We start from the raw sequence: 27,474 nt of genomic DNA, 5'->3' as shown, positions 1-27,474 counted from the left end.
TTTACTTAAACAAGGGATGAAAACTGTTCATAGTACTCCAGATGTGCAGTAACCAGCACCTTGTGCAGTTGCAGTAAGACTTCCCTACTCTTATACTCTAACTCACTTCAAAAAAGGCCAATATCTCATTAGCCTTTCTGATTTCCTGCCCCATCTGTGCATGACCTTTCAGTGTTTCATGTACAAGTACCCCCAAGTCCCTTTGTGTTGCAGCTTTCTGCAGTTTTTCTCCAATTAAATAATAGTTATTTTGTTCCACCTTCCAAAACAAACAACTTCACATTTATCACATTAAACTCAATTTGCCAACTTCTTGTCCACTTAATTAATCTATCAATATCTCTCTGTAAACTGGTTGCAACCCTCTTTGTTCTTTAACCAATACATGAAGAAAAACTGATCTAGTCATTTCCTTTTTTTGGAATCTTGCTTAATGTAATAACTGTAGTTTACTTACACTACAATAACAGTTACAATTCAAAACACTTTATTAGTTGCAAAGGAAATGAAACATACTGTATAAACAGAAACATTTTTCAGTTAATACAATATGTACTTTATCGACGATGAGGTTATTGAGCCTTTTTAAATTACCAAATCAATTTGAAGCATATAGTTTTATTTTAATTTCTTTGCAAAACTGTGGAGAAGGGCCCATATCAAGACATGGTGACTTTTACAGGGAACAGTTGTTGACGTTTAGCTTGAAGAACATTGTCCTGAAGACATCTGTGGTAATTGGGAAGACTTGAAAGTTCCGTTTTTAGTATATTTATCTAAGACACTAATAATGGAGATTGTCAGAAACTGCATTAATAGTTCATTCACTACAAATTGCTGACGTTTCTCTAATAATGTGCCATATGTTAGATAGCAGCAAAATGGTTCTAGGATACAGAAAGATTGAAATAAATACTTATGGTGCATGATACAACAGAGGACGATCTTGTTGGCTGACGAATGTTTAAGGTTTTTTAGGTCACCTGTACCACAACCCATACTTGTGAATTCAGATTAATTGGTGTTTCGCCTTCTGAATATTCACAACAGTACTTAAGTGCAAAAAAAACTACAAAAAATCCCCCCAATAATGATCAAACAGATTCTAAATTGATGGTCAATGGATGAGAAAGGGGACTTCAACATATGGATTTAATAGATGTTTGCAATGGGAGTCAAAAGTCCTTCTGACCCAACTGATCCCTCATTGTGTGATCAAAAATCGAGCCCTTCTCCACTTCCTGCTGTTTCAATTTGACACTTGGGTGGGTGTGCAATACTCAAACAGGAAGAGTCGCAGCGATTTTGACGGAAGTTGTCTGTCAGGTACCACCACCTCCCCCACAGCCGGTTCGGTGTAGGCCAAGTCGGGCCCGTGCAGCAGCGCCTCCCCTGGGCCTCGGGTCGCCGCAGGAACCCCAGCAGCACAATGCCCGGATGTGACTGTCATGGCAGCTCATTAGGGACCCTCTCACAACTTCCCAAAGAGAAAGGTAAGGCTTGAAAAAAAAATTTTTGAGTGCAAATTCCGTTTCGTTTTGAAGCCTTTTTTAAGCAAAAAAAAATATTAAACCCACCAGTCAACACAGTGACATGACGGGAGGGGGGTGCCTTCAGTTCCAAGCCGCTGCCCTTCCTCGGGAATTCCAACAGAAATTCTGAAGAAAATGTCGGCTTGCTCGCACCGGCCGTGGGCGGAGGACATTTTCGAGCCGAGAGTAAATAGTGCAACCGATAAAACGTCGACACAAGCAGGTACCTGGAGATCTGGGGTCGGATACACGGCGGAAGTGCATTTGCGGCGCAGTCGTCCTTTAAGCCGGTTATTTGAGAGTTGCAAGTGCTTGGCTAAAGGGGAATACATCAACCAGCTTCTCAATTCTGCGTAAGTGTATACGTCCGCCATTTTGACGGTGGGGTTAAATAGATTTCTATTCGGGATTTTCGGCCTCGGATCATGTCCACTGGAATAGGTCAGAATACTTCTGTTGGATAAATATATTGTTCAGACTTCTATTATTTTTCCCGTTGTAGACTAATGGTAAACTTTAAAAGCGGTTACCGCTGCATAGCCTGGTAGGCATTGCCAGTAGATGGATTTGGATTGTACTTATTCATCTCGAAATTGTTTCAGTTCAAAATTTCGCTTTTGCTCCTTGGTCGTTTGTGTGTGAGAGAGAGACACGTGTAACCTGTAGCCAGGACTAAGTAAATTCCCCTGCATTGACGCATTTAAAATGTGATTTTCATTTCAAAATTACAAATTCTTGAGTTGTCACGAAATTCGGTATTGTGTAGGGGTGGTTTTGCAACTCGAATAATTTACACTAGAATTCCATATTTTTGTTATTTATGGCAATGGGGAATTTGTGCAGTGTTTATGAATGCATTGTGTCCGTTGCTTTTAGGTGAGTGATGTAGAAATCCAAAGACAGTATTTGATCATTGGCTAATTTAACTTAGTTCTATGTATTGGATTGTGTGCCATGCCCAACTTTAATAAATTGCTTTAGTAAAATGGAGTGAAAAATTATGAATTTATTGAATTGAAGCATCTTGGTAATGTTGCCAATGAGGTTGCACCTTTGTTTCTTCTTTTACCTCTCTGCACCACCACCAACATGGTTTTACTGGATTTTAGTATTGATAGACTTGGATTGTTGGACACTGTTTATTCCCTCAATTGTAAACTGCTGTATAATGCCTTGAATCCACATCACTTTTTAATTATTTTAGTGAGTGGAATATCTTTCCCTTGTTCTTTATTTTTTTGGACAGTTGTATCATCATCAAAGATATTAGAAAATCCACAGTGTAAGCAAATCTTTATTCCAAAATCCCTTATTTGAAACTTGATACTGTTGTTCTCTCTCGACTTGACTATTCCAATGCAGTCCTATTCTGCCTCCCTGATTCCATCGTCCATCAGTTTTTGCACTCTGCGACACTTTTGTCCACGTTCTAACTTGGACTAAGGCCGGTTCATCCATCATTGCCTTGTTTGCTGACCCACATTTGGTTTATGATTTGATTATTGATTTGATAATTATCCTTGTTTTCTGATTCATCTGTAGCAAAACCCATATTATCTTCATACAATTACTGAGATATCTGCCCTCCAATTCTGATCCTCAACTCCATTTTATGTGTTTACCCAACCAATAATGACCATATCTTCAGCTGTCATAGCTAGTAGCTCTAAAATTCTGTCCATAAACTCCTCTGTCTCTTTCCTCCTCTGAAGACTGGCTCATTAATCAAAATACTAATGTTTTATTTTGTGGCTCAGTTTTAAGTTTTGATAATGTTTCCGTGAAAGAACTTGGGACACTTTACCACATGAAGGACACTGAATATCCAAAAATGACAACATGTATCATAATGTTAACGTTTTTAGATTGCTAATGTGCCAATTTTGAGTACTTCATGTTGGTTGTCAAGAAATTTGGGTTTGCATGAAAACTGACTAGTTTTGGCAGTATCTGTTCAAATAAATATTATTTCTCAACAGAACAACATCTTCATGTAAAGAGATTTTGAATGTTATATTGCATGAACTTGGGTGGTTATTTTATCCATTGTATGAAATATTAAACTCTATTATGAATGATTGATTCTTCTCTCTTAAAAACTGCATGCTCTCCATAATTTTGAGCAGATTCATGGTAACTGACACATTCATTGGCTATGATATTACTAAGACAATACAAAGTGACACATCTCAGCTTGAAACCTACAGTTTTCTTTCAAGGCAAATAATAGGATAAACAATATCTTGCTTACTGGTTGTGTTTTAAAGATTGTGTGATGAAATGCTTCAGTTACATGCAGAAAGAATTGTATTGGTTTTGCTTAGCTAGTTTGTGTTTTATAGATTTTTAATTTTTAAATTTTTTTTGGGTAGATCATTATGGATGCATTACAGATATGAGTATTACACTTCTGGAGTGTATTTTGCTCATTTAGGCAATTTTAAAGGCATGAAGACTAACAGTTGCCCAAGTCTCCAAAAAAACTGTAATGCAATCAATATTTAAACCTTTCTGAATTAGTTGGGGTCAATTCTCATTTCTAATTTGAAATTTACTTTTATGGAGTTGCCCTTCATGGCTATTTAACAGCATCTTGCTAAATACTTCCATTATTGTAGCACTAAGTAATGGCATGTGCCAATCTAGTGACCTGTTTTCTTTTGGCACAATATATCTTTTTGTCTGTTTAAATGTTTAAACTTGTGTATATTAATAACAATTTCACCTTCCTTATTTTTCCTCGTGCCTGAAAAAATAGTTATCCATTGGAAGCATCCTGTTGCAATTATAAATAGGCAGAAATACCATGTATTTAAAACTAGATTGTTACTGTTTGCTATTAATTAATCAATCAAGAATGATATGAAGAATAAAGCTAGTACCTGGACATGATTAGCATTTGAAATGACTATGGGTAACAGAATGTTTCTGTATTTTGGGAAAAAAAATTGTTTCCATGTTCCTGAAAATACTGCAATTGATGGCACACCCATATTTAACAACTTGCATTTTACAACTGAACAAATTGGAGAGTTGAGATGGATGAGTGGCAGCTATCTTCTCATGAATGCAATGGGAATAAAAATTGAGTTTGGTGTGAAAATACTTGTGAAAGCAAAAAGCCAGTACAGCAGATTAGATGTCTAGTATTCAAACCATATAGATTGGAAAGTGAAAAGATATTTTGTTTGAGTTGGAAACAAAAATAGCATGGTGAAGGTAGTGCCTCAGCACCAGTTTTTCTTTGCATGGTATTGTTCCTCATGTCAGGGGACATAACATGTCAAAACCCCACCTATGTAAAGCAGCGGCTGGGTTCCTTTTGGGTGAGGGGTAAACAAGGTAAATATTTTTCTGATCTATTATCTTTTATCAATTGAGAGTGTAGAAACACAGAAACCTTTGGTGCAATTCATTCATGCTGACAAGGTTTCCTAAACTGAGCTGGTGTTATATGCCTGCATTTGGCCCATATCCCTCTAAGCATTTCCTATTCATGTCCCTGTCCACATGTCTTTCAAATGTTGTAATTGTACTCATCTAAACCACTTTTGACAACTTGTCCATTCTCTGTATGAAAAAGTTGTCCCTTGGGTTCCTCTTTAAATCTTTTCCTTCTTATCTTAAACCTAATCTGTCTCGTTTTGGACTCCTCTACCCTGGGAAAAAGACCTTGGCTATTCAACTTGTTCATTTCCTTCATGATTTTATAAATCTCTAAGCTACAGGGAAAAAATCCCACCTCCTCTTAACTCAAACCTCTCCAGTCTTGGTAATGTCATTGTAAATTTACTTTCAACTACTGGGTTGAGGTAGAGAGACCATTCAATTCTGAAATGATGATTGTTTTATTGCATCAGGAGGAACTGGTACTTGTGTTAATATATAATCCTGTTGTTGAACCTAAAGAATATCACTATTCATTTTAAAAAAAACAACAATCATCATGTGATATGGAAGTTTTCCAGTTCTCTCACTGCTTGAGATCTTAAATCATTAAGAACTGGTTACTGTTTTAGCTTGCATGTTTTCTTCAATCTGCCCTTGGGCATCTAATTTCTCAATGTGGCTGTCAGGATGATGAAGATGCTGAAAACTGATTTGGGGAATAGGGCTTTTAGTTGGAGCATTCGAGTTTTCTTTGAAGAATGTGCTTTAACTAAGTTTAGCTGTATAATTTTCATTCCTTGTAGCTGAAAATACACTATTTTTGAATGATATCAGTTATTTTAAGAGATCAAGTGTTTTGCATATCGAGGTAAAGATAATTTGTTTAGCTAGGTAGCAAAATGTTGAGTGCAGCTCCTAGTGTTGGCAATAGTGATAGACAGCAGTGGTCCAATTGCATAGGAGTAATGTGAGAAAAGAAAATGGTGAGTTTGTAGGAGGTGTTATTCTTTTACATCTACATTTTTTTTTAGAGAGACTGATGACAACTCCGATTAGACAAAAGCGAAATAGGTTGACATTAAGGAGTAAAAGTGAAAGAAGAATGGTGATAGAATTAAGCAAACAGGAGAGATCTACTGTCACATTTCTCCATTAATTTGATATTCCATATACTCCTATCCACTCTTTCTTCCCCCCCCCCAATTCACATGTTTATTGGTAGTTGGGGTACACTAAATGTAAAAACCACAGTTGTTGCCTTTCCCATTCAGCACATTGTAAACTACTCTTATGTGACTTGTTGTGGTTTTTTGCTTATCTAATGTAGCTTAAAAATGACTGTACACTGTAACAAAACTAAAAGTTATTGTGCTATTGTCTAATGTTCTTGTTTTTGACTATTTTATAGTAGAAGCTTCTGTTTTGTATTATTTTAGTGTCATGCAGTAAATTCAAAGCACAAATTATTTTCAGAGTTTTAATTTTCCATGATTGGAAGTACTTTTATTTAACAGATATGAAAGTAGTTTCTCTTTCTGCTCCCTAACTTATTTCTTCTCTGGTTGTTTTAATACTTTTTAATTTTTTCTTTGCCTTTGAAAGGGGTTTCTCTTCATAGGAAGAATTTGAAAATTACCAGTCCCTAATTATTTAATAACTTTATAACTGATTTAATAACAAAAGGTGAAGCTATTTCATGGAATAGCCATTTATGATGTATATTAAGATCAAATAATCAGGTTTTTATGAAACATTGAGACTCTAGCGTCTGTTATTAAGGATTCTCTTGGCTCATTAAAGGCCCATTATTCCTTGGTGGCTGCTAACATTTTTTCATTTGTGAGATGTGGATATCATTGGCAATACTAACCTATTATTTGTCCTTAATTGCTTTTGAGAACACGATGATGAACTTTGAGAGTTTTTTTTGTGGTTAAGATACAGTTCTGTTAGGTTGAGAATTTCAGGATTTTGATTCAGTGACAATCCAGGAAAGATGCTCTACTTCCAAGTCTTGCAGGTATTCGTAGATATCTGCACTTGTTTGTCCTTTTTTTTGATGTAGAGGTCATAGACTTTGGGAAGAAAGTTTCAACAAGTTGTAAATTTTCTTTTGTAGATGTTACATCCTGAAACTGTGGTGTACTGGTGGTGAAAGGAATTAATGTTTTAAAATGTTGGACTGGCTATCACTCAAATCGTGGGCTTTGCCCTGCTTTGTTTTATCTACTTGAGTGTAATTAGAGTGGTGTTCACCTGGGCAAGTGGAGAATATTCCATCTTTCTCCAGACTTGTGACTTGTGGATAGTGGACAAGGTTTTTGGAATCAAGAGGTGAGTCCCTCACAGGAGAATGCTGTGACCTGCTCGTCTAGCCATAATATTTAAGTTTCTTGTCAGTGGTGGTCCAGGGTGTTGATTGGCAGTGTCAATAATTGTCAGGTAGAGGAGGTTAGATTCTCTTTTAGCAATGTTATTTGCATAATTGCCATTAACGTTGCTCTGCCTTTGCATGTTTGTATGGACTACTTCAGCAAATGGCGTTCCAGTCATTCATAAATATCTCCTAATGAGGGAAGGGCATTGAAGTAGTTAGATGTTTGGGCTGGGGTTAATATCCAGAGGAACTCCTGTGATGTGGGAATAAGACCATTGGCCTCTGGAAACAGCTATTGTTTTCCTTTTGTGCTTGGTCGTACTCCAGTTTTTCCTTGATTCTCATTTGTGGGTGGTTTTTCAAGAATTCTTTGATTCTACTTTGTCAAATGCTGCTTTAACACAGATCTGCCGTATTACCTGTTTAAATAATCTAAATATAGATAAAAGAGCTTATGGTCATAATGAAATCTGGACCCAAATTGTCCTGATACAGCTAACCTGAATGTGGTATTTTAAATCAACTTGTTTGGACATATTATGACACCACCCAGGACAGGTGGGGCTTGAACCCAACCACCTGGTCCACAGATAGAAGGACTATCACTACACAATAAAGTCCCCAGAGTGTTTGTGATTAGGTTTTTAAATAATTTTTCTAAGCACCTTGCTCAGAGTTGTGTACCACTAAACCACAAACTCCTACCAAGGTTATTTCTGAGTAAGTGTCTTTTGACAAGATCTTGCATCATTTTGTTGATTTAAGAGCAGATTGGTGTGATAATTAGCCAGATTGGATTTGTCCTGCTTTTTGTGGACAGACATACCAGGACAATTCTACACTCTTGTCAGGTATTTGATAATAACGGCACTGTTTCTGTTTGGCTAGTTCTGGAATGGAAAAAGTCATTAATACTGCTGCGATGTTGTCAGGGTCCATAGTCCTCAATGTACAGGTCATTCTGTTTCTTCTGTTGAATTATCTGTTACCATTCATGATTGCGTATGGGAGGACTGCAGAGCTTTGATCTGTTGCATTGATGTGGCATTTTTTAACTTTGTTAATACTGTTTCTGCTATTTAGCATATCTGAAATCCTGTGTTTCACTTTTAGATTGGCACCTCACTTTATGTATAGTGTTTTACACATACCATTGAGCTAGAGTTGATTCCTTGAGTTGAGGGTAATAGTTGATGTGCTGAAGGGTGAGGCAACATATTGTGATTGAATGCATATAGATCAGTAGATGATGACCTGTATTGTGTTGTGTGTGTATATACCCAGTTTTGAGCGCTCAGCTCTAGACTGAATCTAGTTCCATTTAGAATGGTGGCAATGCTGCAAAACACTGTCTTAATACGTAGATGTAACTCATCACCATGAGGAGAATGTGGCAGTCGTGTCAACCAATATTTTGGATAGAGCCTTTTGTGATGGGATAGCTTTGATAATGTGATTTTTTTTCATCAGCTACTGTGTGCTGAGCCTGGCTGTTAGGGATGTCCATGATCCCACCCAAAGTCGATTTCTTGACTATATTACATTCATCCAGTGTTGAAGCAGGGATCTGTGTGGTCATAAACAGGAGGTTTAAAATTTTCAAACCAGCATGGATAGGGTGATTAGCTAAAGGGAAGGGAGTCCAAACTGGAGGGCATAAGTTTAAAGTGAGAGGCAAAGATTTTATAAAGGATCTGCAGAACAACTTTTTCACACAGGATCGAGTGGAAAGAGTTGCCAGAGCTGGTGGTGGAGGCAGATACAATTACAAAATTTAAAAGGCATCAGGGTATATACATGAATAGGAAGAGTGAGTTTTGAGAAGAGTTTGTAGCTCAGGTTGAGGTTCTGGATATAAGTTTGCTTGCTGAGCTGGAAGATTAGGTTTTTTTAAGAATAGATTCCCTACAGTATGGCAACCGGAAGGTTCGTTTTCAAGACTTTTCATCACCATACTAGGTAACATCAGTGAGCCTCCGGTGAAGTGCTGGTGTTAGTTTCACCTTTCTGTTTGTGTTTAGGTTTCCTTGGGTGGGTGATGTCATTTCCTGTGTTGATGTCATGAATGGGAAGGGTTTAGAGCGACATGGACCAAATGCTGGCAAATAGGATTAGGTCACTTTAAGATGTCTGGATGAGTTGGACAGAAGGATCTGTTTCCATGCTGACTAACTGATTTTCTTTCAAACTAGGAGGGTGATCCTATTTACTAGGAACATATGAAAAGAGAGAGATATGATCTGAGCAGGCAGTGAATGAAAAGCTCATCATCCTGAAATATTAACTTTCTTTCTCTCTCTCCACGTGTGCTGCCTGATCATCTGCATGTTTCCAACATACACAACAATATACTTTTATTTTCAGTTTATGTTCTGGACTAACCTAGCAAGGAAACACTTTCTCACATGTGTCCAATGTTCATCAGAAGCCTGATGCTGGCTCAATGAAGTTAAGAAAACTCTGATAGGAATATTTTATTCAGTTTTATTTTTGTCTGACAAAAGCTGTGGTTTGTTGATTTAAGGTGATAGGTGAGCAACATAACTTTGTATGTTTTTGTGTCCCCAAAGCATTAGCCTAAGCCTCTGGGATACTAATCCAGTGACATTATGAATATGCCGCTGAAAAGATGGTGGTGACATAGTGTAATGTTACTACATTGTTAATTCAGACACTCAGTCGAGTGCTCTGGGGGCTTGTGTTCAAATTCCACTATGGCAGCTAGGGAAATTTTTCACTTTAAAATTAAAACAATCCTTGAATTTAAAGATGGTCTCGGTCAGTTGTTAAAAAACCCATCTATTTCACTAATGTCATTTTAGGGAAGGTAATCTGGGTCCTTACTTGGTCTGGCTTAGATGTGACTTTAGATCCACTGCAATGTAGTTAAGTCTTAACTGCCCTCTGACATGGACTCGTAATCTGCTCAATTCAAGGATTGTTAGGAAGAATGCCAGTCTTACCAGTGGCATCCGCATCCCAGGAAAGAATAAATAAAAACTGTCTGATCCAAATAGAATATTTCAGCATCATTTGGAAGGATTCAAGTAGTGCATGGGAAAATGTGAAAAGGTTGAGTACAGATGAAGAAGAATTCCAGTTATTAACTATATCACCTTTAATAAAAGGATGCTTTCTTGAGCCATTTACAGGAGCGATCAACACTGTTACCTGTACCTAAGAAGTTGTAGTAAATCCAAAAACTTGTACAGTATTTGTTTTTGTGGCTTGACAGTTTTATGTCCCAGCAATAGGGCGGCATGGTGGCTCAGTAGTTAGCGCTGCTGCCTCACAGCACTGGGGACCCAGGTTTGATTCCAGTCTTGGGCAACTTCAAACTCTCTCAGACACATTTTCCCTGTGGCTGTGAGGGTTTCCTCTGGGTCCTGTGTTTCCTCCCACGTCCAAAGATGTGTAGGGTAGGTGAATTGACCATGCTAAATTGCCCATAGTGTTCAGGGATGTACAAGTTAGGTGCATTAGTCAGGGGTAAATATAGGGTAGGGAAATGGGTCTGGGTGGGTCCCTCTTCAGAGGGTCGGTGTCGACTTGTTGGTCCGAAGAGTCTGTTTCCACACTGTTTAGATTCTAATTCTTTATTCAATGCGTAATCATTTTTTAATAGCTGATGTCCAAAATTTTGTTCAATGTTATCATTTTTATCTCTTTTGAAATAATGCAACAAAAGTTTGAGTTCTGCAAATACCGAAGGTCTTGTTCCTGACAATTATTTTGTGCAGCATATCAGTTTTTGTGTGCAATAGCTCAATTCAAAATTTTGTTTTTCTTTATTTTACAGAATTGCTATCACTCTGAAGAGTACTTTGTAGCCTGGTTTGTCTGAGCTAAAATTATGGAGAAATGATCTCTCTGAGCTGCCTTGTGATATATAGCAAATGGAAAGAAGACATCTAACAAGTCTCCACAACATCCTTGATTAACATTCCACAAAATTGAAATATGCAATCTGACCAGAAAAACTTTGCACAAACTAATGAAGCAAATGCTTTTGCAGGTGCAGTTAGCAAGAGATACTATAGAAAGAAACTAGCTTCATCAATGAAAAAGGACAAAGGAGCCGCACAAAAGCGTGCACGTGTACCATCTATGCCATCAGTGACTCTGAATAAGAATGTGAATAACCAGCCTTGTCACGAATTGAAATTTAAGCTTAAAAATGTAAAAATTGTTCTTTCAAGATTAGATGTGCAGAAAAGCATCTCTCCATACTTGGTTGCGAATGACAGTAAAATTTCACTAAGTAGATGTCAAACTGCAAGAAAATCCATGAGGACGGGTGGCCGAACTTGGGTGGACCATCGGAATATTTCATTCAAGGATAGTGCTTTACCGCAGTCATTGGATGATGTACCTAAAACTTCACAGGGGGTGGCAAAAGATGTACTAGTAAAGGTTCTACGTTTTAGCTGTGAAAAATGCAAAGATAGTGCTGAATACAACCCAAAACAGTTGCTGAAACATTATCAGGAGTTGCATGCTGCAGATTTGCCTGTATATCCCTGTGAGTTATGTAGTTTTACTGCTAATGATTTTCAGACACTGAGCCAACACCGATTGAAACATCGCACTCCTCTTCTTAAGTGTGAAGTTTGCAATGATGGTAAAATGTATACTCTACAAGAGCTGAGAAAGCATCTAAATTGGAAACATGGTGTAAATGGTAATTTTCGCTGTGAAAAATGTCGGTTTTCTACGAAGGATCAAGGCACATTTATTCAGCACATTCACAGACATGATGTGATTCAGTACAAATGTGGTAAATGTGAGCATGTAAGTTATACGAAAGGTGAATTTCAGAGACATCTTGTTGTACACACAGGAGCTTTTCCCTTTTGCTGTCAATACTGCAAATATGGTGCAACACGTAAAGACTATATCATAAAACACATTAATGCTGTCCACAAAGGCCTGACAGAAAGTAGCAGTTCAAAACCAGAAATGGATTCAGGTCAGAAGGGCAAATTGAAGAGTTCAGCGGGTCTGAAACTTGTTCTGAAAAGATATAAAAATGGTGTGTCTCGGAAAGTACAGTGGAGAAAGAAAAGGCAAATACTGCATTTGTCAACTACAAAGGATAATGCTAAGCGATCTGATGATGCAACAAAAAAGTTCAACCATCCAGTACAACAGTCTCCAATTGTCGATGTGAGTTTAAATGAAAAAGTAGTTGGTCCCAAAGGTATCAACATTGAGAAAGATGATATTCTGCGACCAAAGTCAACAGCTTCTACTCCACAGAAGTCAGCAGATGCAAATAGCTCTAAACAAACAGCTATAAAGATTGTTCCATTTCGGCCCCCTGTCCTAATACTAAAGAATAAGTTATCAGTGCCACCTAACTATAGTGCTCAATTTATGGGCTTCAAAGTTGTAAATGGCAAACAGCATTTGGTATTGAAGCTAATACCTACATGTAAACAAAATGTAAGTGCTTCAGATTCTCAAGGTAAAGCTGGTAATGATGGCTCTTTATGTTTGCCTCAGAACACAGGAAATTCAGATGTTAAATTACCCTGTACACAAGCATCACATGCGAATGCAGAATTCATTAGATTATCAAATATTTTGACAAATCAGCCTCCTGTATTAATGGTAACAGACAATTCTACAGCGCCAAAGATACAAACATCCGTTCCACAGCTATCTCACAAACTTTCTGTAACGAATGATAAGCTTGCTCAAGTTAAGGCAATAGAGCCATCAATTATAGGCATGAGTTCATCTCTCACAGGCAAATTATTATTGCCAACATCATCTTTGAATCTAATTGAGTCCACAATAAACAAAGGTAGACCAGATAATCAAATTAAACAAAACAAGACTTCAACTCCAGAAAACTCTTCCATTTCAGATAGTTCTTCATCTCTGACGTTTGTATCTTCAACCATTAGTCAAATTTCTTCAAAGGGATTGCAGTGCTTAATGGAGCAGGCATCCAGTGGAAAAGTTATGTCTCAGTCAGACAGTGGTGCTTCATTACATACCATAAAAGGTTGCCATTTACCTTTTATTCACAATTATGCTAAGGTGAAGGTTTCTACATCAAATGAATCTTGTGGCTTGATGATGCAGGGTGATAGTTCGAAGCCAGTGACAATCTCACAACCATCAGTAGTTCTTCCTCAAAGTACCTTTAAAGATGAATCAAGCTCTGGGCAGCCCCCCAAAATGGAAGCTCATGGAATTCATATGTCAAGCCTTCAGCAACTGCAGTGTATTGTAACATCTCAAGCCTCTATAAATCCAAAATATGATCCATTCAATGGAAAAGTTTCAACAGCTAGCACATACAATTCCAGCAAGCCACCATCAACAAGCATTTCATCCCAGTTGCTGCTTGGCAGTCAAAATCCAGGTATGAATGAATTTAATTCACCTATGATTCTGCAAATGCTGGAACCTTCTGAAATTGTTGAAGAATCTGATATAGACAGAAAACCAGTGGCATCAAAAAATATCTCTCACTCATCTACAGTACCTACAAGTTCTACAACATCAAGTTCTAATTCCTTTTCAGCTTCAAGTCAACTTGGAGCTGAAACCCTAAATCCAAGGTGTAATAATCTCTCTAGTAATCCTATTGTTGACTGCAACATTAATTCTTGCTGTGCAGTGTTACGCACGGTTGTTTCAGATCAAAGTATCTGTTCTAACAATGTTGAAGAACCTAACCAAGTTAATTATGATAAATGTTTGCATAATGTACATTCTACAGAAGTACCAATATCAGAAAAATGTGAGTCTGAAACCTTAAAGGTTAGTGAAATGGAATTCAAAAATGTCCATGAAATGCAAAGTGGCCAAAATTGTATGTCAATGCAGGGACAACATAAGCTTAAGTGTACAAGTAATTGGTCCTCCACAACAGATCTGATATCTAGCTTGGAGGGAAATACTAGATTTCAAAATATCAAAGTGGATGAAACAATTTTTAGCAATAGCTCAGGTTCACAAGGAGAGATCCTGGATTCCTGTAGATCTGAATCATTTTCAGAAAAATCAACTTGTGTGAGTAAACCAGACGTAGAGATGATGGACTATTCGATCAATGATAACCAGGATCACAGTGTTACTGCAGAAGGCTTCTTGGAACAGCAAGTTAATGATCGTAGTGTTTCCCCAGTAATGCCTAGAATTACATCTGTGTTCTCGTTGCAGACTGGGGATGGAATGAGTTGCTTAGCACCTGAAGAAAATCAGTTACTACTTGATGCATTGAAGGCCACCTCCGTATTTGATGAGAATTTTTGCAGTGGATCACAGTGTCCCCAAAGTAGTCCTCCTAGTTTTCCAGAAAAACAGACAAGTACATTTTCTGCAACAAACAAAATGGATTTACATAATTATTCTATTAAGCAGAACTGTTGGGCTACGCAGTTGGACTCTCTAAATGACAGCTGTGTTTTAGGTATTGACAAATCTCTTGGTGAGAAAAGAACACAGCAGACCCTATCTCCATCTGTATCAAGTAATTGCACACTACCAAATGTTGCAAAATTGAACACACTGTTAAAGACTCATTCTGCTGAAATAATTAACCAGCAGTTGTTAAAGGATGCAATTCGTACTTCTGCTAATGGGAGCAGTAACTCTTCTATCGCACCTGTCACACTTCTAGGTCCTTTGCGCCTTGCTGGTATTGCTAAATCAGTTGTGATCCAACCATCACAGAAGGGTTCAGCAGTGCCCTTGCATTTGACAAAACAACCTAGATTGCAAGTAGTCTCTGGGGGATCAGTTCCGCAGCCAAAAGTTGTTACGGGAAACTCTGCCTCCCTGCCAGATAAGGGGTCAGGTTTAGTACTTACTTTTGGAAATGGAGCTCTTGGTGCAGTTGCTAGTATTGTTTGTGGTGGCAATCCTCAGACGTTGGATCGTACAAATGCCAGTACACAAGGACACACGCCAGTATCTGACAAAATCGTGCAAAATACATGTTCGTTAACCAGTGATTCCAGATTAGATTGCATGAAGACTACACCAGTAAACAGTTTGTCTTTCAAAGATCCTTTGCCTAAAGATCCAGTTTCCACTGTGTTTGACCATCATTCTTATGCAAAGCTGACTTTTGATACTAATAACAGTTATACAGCTGAGAAAGGCACATTAAACATAAATGATCAGGATAAAAAAAAATTTATTGAACCACTTGAAAATATTACCTCTGTATCAAGTAATTCTCCCTCAATTCCATTGAGGCATGTGACTGTTTTGGGTTGTGGGAACACACACAGTACAAATATTGAAAATGTATCAGACCAACAAACTGTTGTGCTTCAGTGTATTGCAAAGAAACCTACTGAAACTAAAAGTGAAGATGCTATGACAAATTCTAGTTCCATGCCTGAAGAAAATGGGCCATTTCCGAAAAAGATTTTCTTGAAATTTATTAAAAGTCCTAGTGGGGAGTCAGGAATGAAAAGCAATCAATTTCTGACAAATTCCATGGCATTTCACAGTGATGCTGCAGGTGACTTGACAAAGTCTTTACAGCAACCAAGTCAGACTGTGTTGTTTGCTGGTGGCTCTCCATGTATCCTGCTACCAGTGAATAAACCTGTGCTCTCAACACCTGCAAATGACAGCATCCTTCCCCAACTCAGTGCTCAGGCTTCCTTTAAACTTCCTATTCCTCCAGCTCCCAGAAGTTCACCCATTCGATCCGCTGAGAAAAGAAATACTAGTAAAGTCTCTTCAGTTTCGTCTCAGAGATCTGCAACAAAACCAATCTGCAAATGGGATGATGAGAAATCTGATGAACTGTGGCAGCCACGGAAATCATGTAATGAAAAGCTTGTTTTCAGATACAGCAAGCGACTAAAAAAAAAGTTGGAAAATTCTGCAAATCCATTAAAAACAGTATCCAGTAGCTTTGAACTTAAAGAAACAGAGCAAGAACAAAAAAATCCTCAAGTTAAGAATATTGCATCTAAGCGTAGCATTGTGAAGACCCTAAGGCTTGTACCTTTTGATCATGGGCAACTTATTAGATGTCCGAGAAGAAACCAACCTGTGATAGTGCTTAACCATCCTGATGTTGATGCCCCTGAAGTGGTTAATGTAATGAAAACCATTAAAAAGTGTAAAGGAAATGTTCTCAAAGTAGTTTTATCAAAAAGAACAATTAGTGCTTTATTGGATGCTTGTAGCAGCATGCAAGTAGCTGAGAAAGGATTCCTCCTCAATCAGGGCAAAAAGATAAAACCGGTAAGCCCTGTCAAAGAAAGATATGTGCTGAAGTTAAAATTGAAAAAGACAAGCAAGAACAATTATCAGATTGTAAAAAACATTTCGAATAAAGCTATTGAAGCTAGATTCAGCTGCTGGTTTTGTGGTCGAATATTTGATAACCAGGAGGATTGGGTGGGTCATGGTCAACGTCATTTAATGGAAGCTACAAGAGATTGGAATAGCTTGACTTGTTGGTAATGCATTAAGCATTGAAAGGTCTAAGATTGAAAGTAATTTGTGATGTTCATGTTTTGCCTATGTCCAGTTCACTGCACCACTTCAGTTAATGTAAATTTATTGGAGAGGAACTGTCTTATGAAACCTGGATGAGAGAAAAGCATTTAAATTTGAATGTACTTAAAGGCCTTTATAGACTGTTTCACAGTATTTTCTTCTTTTGAACTATTTGTAACAATGGCTGTGGCACAGTATTGGGATTTACCTAATACTTTGGATAACACTAAATAAATGCACTCTTCAGAAAATTTGGTGGGAATAGCCATTTTCTTTCAGGTTTTATTATGACCGAATATCTTCAATAAGGAGGGATGTTACTAATTGTGGTGTAAATTTATTTTATATTGTCATAATTGAAAAATTTACAAAAGTGAACCTGATTCAAATAATTGTAATGTCTTAATTACAGATATACTGTTAAGCACAGGTTGTGTGCTGGACCCAAGCAAAGACAATCATTTGTACTTCTAATTGCTGTTTGGTATACAGTAAGTTGCCATGAAATGATTAAACAATCTTTTTAGATTTCTAAACATTTGACTCTCAGTTTTCTGCTATCCTGTTTACCCTCTATTTAGTGAGTTGTCATAAAATGTGGAACTTCTTTGATACAATTTTTTTCTTTTGACAAGTTATTTTGTGGTTATATACTATGCAGTGGAGGAAGCAGTGCAGTTTGAAAATTCAACCATTTGATATCTATCTTTTATTATTGTCTATTAATCCATGTCTAGGGGACTGTTGGTTTTCATTGCAGAGTGTTGCCAACAGCACTGGTTCAATCCTCTCACCGGCTGCATTTACCATGAAGGTACCACTTTCTAAGCCTGTCTGCTTGTCTGAAGTGTGGTGACACTCTGGTTAAACCACCAGATACCTTTCTCTAATGAGTCGTCTGTGACTATGACGATTTTACTTTATCATTGTACGATCCATGGTCATAAAGTGAATCCGAATTATTCTCTGGTATATCTTGAGGTGCATACTTTTCAGGACCTCGGAGGATGAGCTCAAAGCTTTTTTGTATCTTCATGTGGTTCCAAGACAGTTGGAGAGAAAAAATCCAATGATAAATATATTTTTAATAGCATTCACAGTTTATTCTTTTCAGATTCTTTTCTTGAAATCAATTGAATATGAAGAATTTGCTAAAGGGAATCAGTCTTTGAAAAGGTTGGTTTATGTGTGGCTGCAGGTTCAATGTTTGGCAGGCATAGAGAATTATTGCAGGGTGTGGCAAAAGATGACTAATTGGGTACCCCTTTCGAAGAGTGTAATGATTAATGTAACCTCATCTGTAATGTACTGCAAATATGTGAAAATAAAATCGTGAAGAGATCTGGAATGTTATGAAGCTCAGGATGGACGCAGACACCTGATGGCCTTAACTGCTCCAGGCACAAGGAAATTGTGGCTGGTTTGCTCACTTAGTCTATGCATTGTTTGTCATCTATTGAAACTAATGAAAGATGCCATTGTTAGAGGAGAGAGTTATGGAAAAAACAAGGTAGGTTTGTACTCTGTTTGAGTAATGACTGATAATTTGAAAGAATGCAAATTTGAGTCTAAATTGCCAATATTTGTATCCTCATTTGAATGGCTGCTTGCATTTAACCCTCCTGGCATTGTTTAAAGTATGCATCTATTGAATGATCTGTCCAAATTATTATAAATTTAGTAATTTACTATTTCTGCAGACTAATTTGACTATGACCCCTTTGAAAATCTCTGCTGTGGTCAAATTTATATAAACTAATGTAGATTGTATTTGTACAGTCTGAAATTGGGTTACTGCCGTTCTGCAGATGTGCAAAGGTACTCCTAGTTCTCTAGGACTCTGATATTTTTGAGCAGTATGCAATTGTTATATTTTTTATTTAATTTTGAAACTATGTAAAGATGAGCTGTTTTTATAAAGCAAATATTTATGTAAGATTAAATTGTTATATATTTTTACATCAATGGTTTGTTGCTATAATAAGCAATTTCTAAAGAAATTCCTGTTATTTGAAGTATAATTTCAGTTGACTAGTAAGTACATCAAAAGGAATACTTGGATATGAAATGTTTAATGTGGATAGGTGTCCTGCTTCAGTTTTTTTCTCTTTACGTCTAAATAAAACAATTGCTTGCTAGAGTTGAAATTGGAGATTTTATTTTGTTTATTGGAAATGGATTGAATGAGTTCCACATAACTAATTTCAAAGCCTTAACATATTTTATAGCTCTGCGCTATCAAGTTTTGGGTTATTCCTTTTCAAGCTATTTACCAATGCATGCTATTTTGAATAAGTATGTACATTTTCTTCAGAAATAAAGATAATTGAAAGCAATTTATGATTTTTCTTCTGTTGCCTACTTTCACAAACATAGCTTTATTTTGACAGGTAGCATAAATCTATTTCATACTTTATCCATTATTTTGGCTTTCAACAACTATACTAAATTGCAGATCTATTTAGCTCCATTGGAAATTTGTTTAACTACAATGAGAATTCTTGCATATTAGGTCTACTGTTGAAAAACAATTCCTCTCTATGCAAAACCATTGAGAACAAACCAGTAATTTTTTTAGAATATGCCGGACTGTTAAAGATCATTGTTTTAGCCCAAGCGATAGGCAGTAACTTTGTCCCCAAACCATTTCTAACAGTTTTACAAGATCTTTAATTTGTCTGACTCTTCTATTAATGAAATATAGACACGATTGAAATATTTAGTGGGCAAGTTACTTTCTGGAATCTGACTGAATTGTTAACTCATTTTCTTGCTAAATGGTACTTAACTATATTTTTAGATTCCCAGCATCTGCTTTATTTTTATTTTAACTCTTAGCATTAGACAGTTCTGCTTATACTCTTTTTACCCTAAGTAGTTAAATGTGAACAATTAAATCCGAAGCTGGCTTTTTGCCATGTTATCTAGATGTAAAAATGTCTTTTGTCCAATTTATTACTGTTTATCTGACTAATATCACTTTAGAATCTGAGTACTCACCCATGTGTCTTTTGTCCGTCAGAATTTCCAGCTGCTTCAGTGTGTCTTCATAACTCTAGTGCCTTTAAACCCCCTTTTTGCTGCAAAGTTTCCAATGTTTGAATGTCTTTATGGTGATTAGAATTATATATAGTATTGCTGGCACCAGAGCTGAAAAATGTGTTGCTGGAAAAGCGCAGCAGGTCAGGCAGCATCCAAGGAGCAGGAGAATCGACATTTCAGGCATAAGTCCTTCTTCAAGAATCATTCCTGAAGAAGGGCTTATGCCCGAAACGTCGATTCTCCTGCTCCTTGGATGCTGCCTGACCTGCTGCGTTTTTCCAGCAACACATTTTTCAGCGCTCATCTCCAGCATCTGCAGTCCTCACTTTCTCCTTGCTGGCACCAGATGTGAGATTTGTACAAACCCATTAATATACTGAGAATTGTGCTTTTTTTTATTCATAGATCTTCGATTTTTCTATCTTGTGGTCTTGCTACTGCTGCATACTGCTGAGTGATCTATTCAATTTGTGCTACTAATGTCATGTTTCCTCTTGAAGGACAGCACTATCCAACTTTATAGTGCAACTATTTAATAGTGGTTTCCAATTTTGTGACTAAATAACTGTAAATAAGTGGCTTTTCACATACAAGGTAGACAAGTGAAAAGGACATACTCAATTTCTTTGTGCAGGCATATTTGAACAATTTTAATGGCAGTAACGTGGCCTCAAACAGTGATTGTAAGGCCAATCAGTGCCATAAGATAAGACCCATTTCAGGCTTTTTCCTTTCGTCCCTGTCCTTCCCCGCCCCCCCCCCCCCCCTTGCCCTCTTTTGGGATTGGAGTGTGTGTGTGTATGGATATATTTGATGCATTTATTATTCTTATGTACCCTTCTGCTAATGATGAATGATAAAGCGTTCATCACGTCAAAGTTCAGTCCTATCCTACCTAGCTGATGCCTACATATTCACTACCAGAAGCAGTAGAATTCAATATCTTCCTCTTATGCAAGTACAGTCATAAGTCTTGCTTTTCTCTAACATCTTTTAGAATTGGCTGTTAAGAACTTTCTTTTAGTGTTGCTAAAATCATATATATCTGTTACGTTTTATGGTCATTTTTAGGCTGTGTAATGTTTTAGTTGTTTTTCAGAAATTCTGGATATCCTGTAATAAAATTAATGAAACTCAAATAAGAGAAATAACAGCAAACAAAAAAAAAATCCATGTTCACATTGTCTGTACTGTTGTGGTTTTCTGTCTGAGAATTATATTTGAGAATTTGTACTTTAAGCACAGCACCCAAGTGTATTATTAAAAATGGAATATGCTGAATCAACATTTGGACGATCCTGCAAGCATATTACAGTTTGATTTTTTTCTTTTATTTTATTGAAATGGGAACATCATCTCTGTGACTGTATGACTAGATATAGAGCACAAAAACAGACCCTTTGCTCCAACTTGTCCATGCTGACCAGGTATCCTAATTTAATCTAGTCCCATTTGTCAGTGTTTGGCCCATATCCCTTCCTATTCATATACCCATACAGGTGACTTTTAAATGTTGTACTTGTACCAGCTTCCACCACTTCCCCTAGAAGCTTGTTCCATACAAGCATCACCCTCTGTGAAAAATTTGACTCTTGGGTCCCTTTTTAAAATCTTGCCTCTCATCTAAATCTATGCCCTCGAGTTCTGGACTCGCCCTATCCCAGGGAAAAGACCTTGTCTATTTACCTTAACCATGTCCCTCATGACTTTATAAACCACCTATGAGGTCACCCCTCAGCCTCTGCTCCAGGGAAAACATCCCCAGCCTATTTAGCCTCTCTCCTCCAACCCTGGCAACATCCTTGAGAATCTTTTCTGAACCCTTTCAAGTTTGACAACATTCTTTTCGATAGGAGGGAGACCAGATTTGTATGTGATATTCCAACAATGCGCCGACCAATAAAGGAAAGCATACCAAACGAACAGGAAATGACATCACCACAAACCCCAGGAACCCCATCCCGGACAAACACATAAATAGAAAGTAGGAGACAACAGCTTTGCTTCACTTGTAGGTCGCCACTGATGATGTTACCTAACCAGGTAATGAAACGTCTGGATATCAAACCTACACCCTAAGCCTCAACCTGAGCTACAAACCTTGCATACCAAATGCTCCTTTCACTTTCTACCTGCAACTCCACTTTCAAGGAACTATGAATGTGCACTCCAAGGTCTCTTTGTTAAACAACACTATCTAGGACCTTGCTATTAAGTGTACCAGTACTGCCCTGATTTGCCTTTCCAAAATGCTACACATACAATTTTGATGCCATGTGCAAACCTAACTATACCCCCTAGGTTCATAGCCAAAATCATTTATATATGTAATGAAAAGCAGACCTTGTGGCACACGACTCTTCACCGCCTCCTGCCTGAAAGGCAAACTTCCAGGCTGTTTTCTACCTTTTTGAAGTTACCAGGTTACAGTCCAGCAGGTTTATTTGGAAGTACAAGATTTTGCAGTAATGCTCCTTCATTGGGTAGCTAGTGGGGCAGGATCATTGGACACAGAATTTATAGTAAAAGATCAAAGTGTGTAACGATTGATGCAATGTATTGAACAAATCTGGATTGCTTTTAAGTCTTTAATCATTTTGAATGGTGTTGCAGGTTTCAATTCATTAATGTGTAAATGGACTACTTTGAAGTCATATTCCTGAAATAACTTGAGGTTTAGTTTTTATTTTAAAACGTAACCTCTCGTCACAGTCAACGCATTAAAGGTGTGAGGTCAGAGTCTGTGTGTCTCAACCTAGAGTCAGACAGGTTCTATTTCCGAAGTAGAAATTGATAAAATGTCACATGAACTAACTGCCTACAGATTGTGTGCCTTTAGATAAAATAAATCTGCAAATTCACCCCATAGACTGAGTGCACACGCACGCGCGTGAATGTTGGTGGTTTGAGGATGGGGAGGGGGGGAAGAAAAGAGTGTGTGTATGTGAGTCAGAATGTATGTGTGTGAGAGTCTGAGATACTGTATAAGAGTTTTGTGAGAGAGTATAGAGAGTAGTGGGGTTACCTGTAGTGTGACATGAACCCAAGATCCCAGTTGATACCATCCTCATAGATACCAAACTTAGCTATCTGCCTCTGCTTGGTGGTTCTGCGTTGTGTATTCTAAAGTCCACCTTGTAGATGGTCACCCACAGTTTGGCACCAGAATGTCTTTGACCACTGAAGTGTTCTTCAACTGGGCGGGAACAGAGAGTCATTGAGATGTACTGCATGGAAACAGAATCTTCGGTCCAACTCATTTGTGCTGACCAGATATCCTATCCTAACCTAACCTAACCTAACCTAATCCCACTTGCCAGCACCCGGCCCATATCCCTCCAAACCTTTTCTATTCATATACCCATTCAGATGTCTTTTAAATGTTGCAATTGTACCAGCCTCCACCACTTCCTCTGTAGCTCATTCCATACATGTACCACCCTCTGCATAAAAGAGGCCTATGGGGCAACTTGTTTTTGTCTTTTCTTCTCCTCACCCTAAACCTCTGCCCTCTATTTCTGGAATCCCCCACCCATATATTTATCCTATCCATGCTCTTTATGATTTTATAAACCTCTGTCAGGTTACCTGTCAGCCTCTGACGCTCCAGGGAAAACAGCCCTAGCCTATTCAACCTCTCCCTATAGCTCAAACCCACCATCCCTGACAACACCTTTTATAAATCTTTTCTGAATCCTTTCAAATTTCAGAATATCCTCCTGATAGGAAGGAGACCAGAATTGCATGCAATATTCCAACAGTGGTCTAACTAATGTCCTGTACAGCCGTAATGTGACCTCCCAACTCCTGTACTCGGTACTCTGACAAATACAGGAAAGCATACCAAATGCTGCCTTCACTATCCTATCTACCTGTGATTCTACTTTCATGGAACTATCCCGGTCTGTCCATTGCACACTCTCCATTCATCCGTTGTCGCAGCATCTACTTGGTGTCTCCAATGTACCATGTTTTGGAGCATCTTTGCCTGTAGTATAAAAAAGGGACAACGGCTGAGTTACATGAGTACCTACTGTGGTGGGTAGTGTAATGGTAGTATCCATGTTAACGCTCTTGACACATTATGCAGTGGTTGCCATGATACAGTTGTATGGTGCTGTGGTCAATGTCCTGAAGGCTGGGCAGTTTGCTATGAACAATGGTGTCAAAGGTTTGGCGGTTTTTTAAAAGTGAGAAGTGGAGGTGAAGGGAAGATTTTGGTGAGATGCTCATCCTCTTCGATAATGAGTCACAGACTTCGAAGCACATTGTGTAATTTCTCCGCTCCCGGGAAGTGCTAGACAACTAAGGGTACCCTATCAGTTGTATCCTGTGTCTGTCTCCTGGGAAGGTCATTACGGTTTCTAGCTTTGGCATGTTGGAACTGGTGATTGATGAGTTGAGCATTATATCACCATTACACCATTATCGCCATTACAAAAGAAAGTGCTAGAAAAGCTAAAAGTCGATAAATCTCATAGATTTATCATAGGCTAGATCATAGAATTCTGAGGGAGGTGGCTGAAGAAGTAGCAGATGCATTGGTTGTAATCTTTCAAAGATCACTGAAGTCAGGGAACGTTCCAGATGATTGGAAAATTGCTGCTATAACCCCCTTGTTCAAGAAAGGATCAAGACATAAGATGGAAAATTATAGGCTGATTAGCCTACCCTCTGTTGTAGGTAAAATTCTAGAACCTATTGTTAAGGATGAGATTTCTAAATTCTTGGAAGGGCAGGGTCAGGTTAGAATAAGTCAGCATGGATTTGGTAAGGAGAGGTTGTACCTGACAAACCTGTTAGAATTCTTTGAAGAGGTAGCAAGTAGGTTATCCCAGGGAAACCCAGTGGATATTATCTACCTAGACTTCCAAAAGGCCTTTGATAAGGTGCTGAAGGCCCATGGTGTTTGAGGTGAGCTACTGGCATGGATTGAGGATTGGCTGTCTGACAGAAGGCAGAGAGTTGGGCTAAAAGGTTCTTTTTTCAGAATGGCAGCTAGTCACAAGTAGTATCCTGCAGTGATCCGTGTCAGGACTGCAGCTGTTCTCTTTTATATATTAATGATTTGGATGAAAGGACTGGGTGCATTCTGGCAAAGTTCACCGATGATGTGAAGTTAGACGGACAGGCAGGTAGTTCTGAGGAGGTGGGAAGGCTGCAGAAAGATTTAGACAGTTTAGGAGAGTAGTCCAACAAATGGCCAAGGAAATTCAATGTGAGCAAATGAGAGGTCTTGCACTTTGGGGGAAGAAAAATACAAGTGTGGACTATTTTCTAAACTGAGAGAAAATTCATAAAGCCGAAGTACAAGGGGATCTGAGAGTGCTAATCCAGGATTCTCTGAATGTTGACTTGCAGGTTGAGTCCATGTCAAGAAAGCAAATGCAATGTTGTGATTTATCTCAAGAGGGTTGGAATGTAAAAGCAGTGATGTGTTACTGAGACTTTATAAAGCTCTTGTTAGGCCCCATTTAGAATACTGTGTCCAATTTTGGGCCACACACCTCAGGAAGGACATACTGGTACTGGAGCATAACCAGTGAAGATTTACATGGAGGATCCCTGGAATGGTAGGCCTAACATATGATGAATGGCTGAGGATCCTGGGATTGTGTTCATGAGAGTGTAGATGGTTGAGGGTAGATCCAAAAGAAACATACATGATAATGCATAGATAGAAAGGGTGGATGCTGCAAATTTGTTTCTGCCAAGTGGGGATACTAGGACCCATGGGCACAGCCTTAGAATTAGAGGAGATCAATTTAAAATGGAAATGAGGCATTTCTTCAGCCAGAGAGTGGCAGACCTGTGGGAATTGCCACAGAGCGCAGTGGAGGCCGGGATGTTAAATGTCTTCAAGGCAGAGAGAAATTCTTAATCTCGCAAGGAATTAAGGGATATGAGGAGAATGTGGGTAAATGGTGTTGAAAAGCCCATCAGTCATGATTGAACGATGGAGTGGACTCGATGGATCAAATGGCTTTACTTTCACTCCTATGTCTTATGGTATCATGTTCTTATAAGGGTGTCCTTCAGCACCTTCACGTGTCCTCATCTGAACAGATCCTTTGTATATGTGGGGCTTGTCCATAGGGGATGGCTATTTTAATATATTTAGGGTGGAAGCTAAAGAAGTGCAGCATCATGAGGTTATCCATGGGTTTGCAGTAGAGTGAGGTACTGAGGTGCCCATCCCTGATGGAGATGGATGTGTCCAAGAATGAGACTGATTCTAAAGAGTAGTCCATGGCAAATCTGATGGTGGGATGAAATCTGTTGATATCTCTGTGCGGATGTTTCGCTGACTCGTTGCCATGGGTCCAGAGGAAGAAAATGTCATCAATATGTTGGTGTAGAATGTTGTTTGGAGGTCCTGTGCTGCAAAAAATGTCTTGTTCAAGCTTGTGCATGAAAATGTTGACATAATTTGGTGCAAACCTGACTGTTCCGTTTATCTGGATGAAGAATTCTGTCTAAAGTGAAGATGTGGTCGAGGATGAGTTGTAGGATGGAGCTTGGAGTTTGGCAGTTGGTATTGAGTGCTGAGACTGTTGCAGCAAGGCTGTCGTCTTGGGGGGATACTGGTGTAGAGTGCCTAAACATCCGTTGTGGCGAGGAATTGTCCTGGTGTGGAGTTTCTGTAAGAAATCTGTAGTGTTGCCACAGAGGCTGGAGTCCCGTGTAAAATCTGTTTCAAGATGTCCTCTACATAGCCAGAGAGGTTCTCAAACATGGTCCCATTTGTTGATATATCCAGGTGTGTTGGCTTTGTGTATCTTTGGAAGGCAAATGGAGTCCCCTGCTATGTGGGATGAGAGTGCGTAGGTTACTCTGAAGGACTGGATCAAAAGTCTTAATCATTTGTTTTGTTCACGTGTGTTCTTTGGTCAGATTGGCCAGTAGTTGCCTGTAATGTTCCTGATTGTTCAGTTGTTGGTACACATCATTCCAGCAGTCCATTCTATTCTGAATGACAATGGCTCCTCCTTTGCTAGTCTAATGACAATGTTGTGATTTAGTCTTGAGAGTATGGATGGTGTTGCATTGTGATTTGGTGATGTTTTGCTCTACCTTGTGTGTGGCTGATGAATCTGGCATATATACATTTCCTGATGGTTTGAGCAGACGTGTCAAGTCCAGGGCAGTAGCCCGCCGGAGTGGTACAAATTGACGACTCCTTTGGTTGCTCCACTACGGAACTCTCTGACAACTGTTACAGTTCGTTGGTCATCTCATTGGGATTGCTGCTGACATCTTTGAAGAATTCCCAGAGTCTCAATTGTCTGAATCTCTCCGTGTCTGCTGCAAGACTAATTGGGGTCCATTTTGAGAGTGGGGCAGAAATTGAATCCTTGGCTGAGAACTTCAACCTCTTCTGGTTGAAGGGTGTGGTCTGACAAGTTGATGATCTGTTTCTACGTGATGGTACAGTTTTCAACAGTGCAAGGGAATGCTTGGTGACTGCTGGTGGTGATGCCAAGTCTCTCGTTCTTTGTGTAAGTGTAGTAGTTTCATCGCCTTATCTGATTGTTAATGTAGTGTAACCACTGCTGTAGCTTGAGTGCAAGATTATGAACAGTATCTCTTTCAAGGTTATGGTGCCTGTTGTAGAGTTGGCATACAAGATGATTGAGGAGTTTGCGA

At 38.5% G+C, this 27,474-nt stretch overlaps 1 protein-coding gene across 3 annotated transcripts; it reads left to right on the top strand.

Annotated features, from left to right (window-relative positions):
* Positions 1-1,336: 1,336 nt before the first annotated feature.
* Positions 1,337-19,101, top strand: znf518a (zinc finger protein 518A). Of its 3 annotated transcripts, XM_072557698.1 has the most exons (3): positions 1,337-1,493; positions 1,581-1,885; positions 11,099-19,101. In XM_072557698.1, the coding sequence occupies exon 3, from the start codon at positions 11,260-11,262 to the stop codon at positions 16,747-16,749; it is 5,490 nt and encodes a 1,829-aa protein (XP_072413799.1). In that variant the 5' UTR covers positions 1,337-1,493; positions 1,581-1,885; positions 11,099-11,259; the 3' UTR covers positions 16,750-19,101. The 3 variants fall into 3 exon arrangements, with proteins under 3 accessions (XP_072413799.1, XP_072413797.1, XP_072413798.1); XM_072557696.1 differs by lacking the exon at positions 1,581-1,885; XM_072557697.1 differs by lacking the exons at positions 1,337-1,493; positions 1,581-1,885 and adding an exon at positions 1,898-1,973.
* The last annotated feature ends 8,373 nt before the right edge of the window (positions 19,102-27,474 follow it).

The sequence above is a fragment of the Chiloscyllium punctatum genome, chromosome 38, assembly GCF_047496795.1.
Source record: "Chiloscyllium punctatum isolate Juve2018m chromosome 38, sChiPun1.3, whole genome shotgun sequence".
Lineage (NCBI taxonomy): Eukaryota > Metazoa > Chordata > Chondrichthyes > Orectolobiformes > Hemiscylliidae > Chiloscyllium > Chiloscyllium punctatum.
This window is presented reverse-complemented; position numbering and strand designations above follow the sequence as displayed.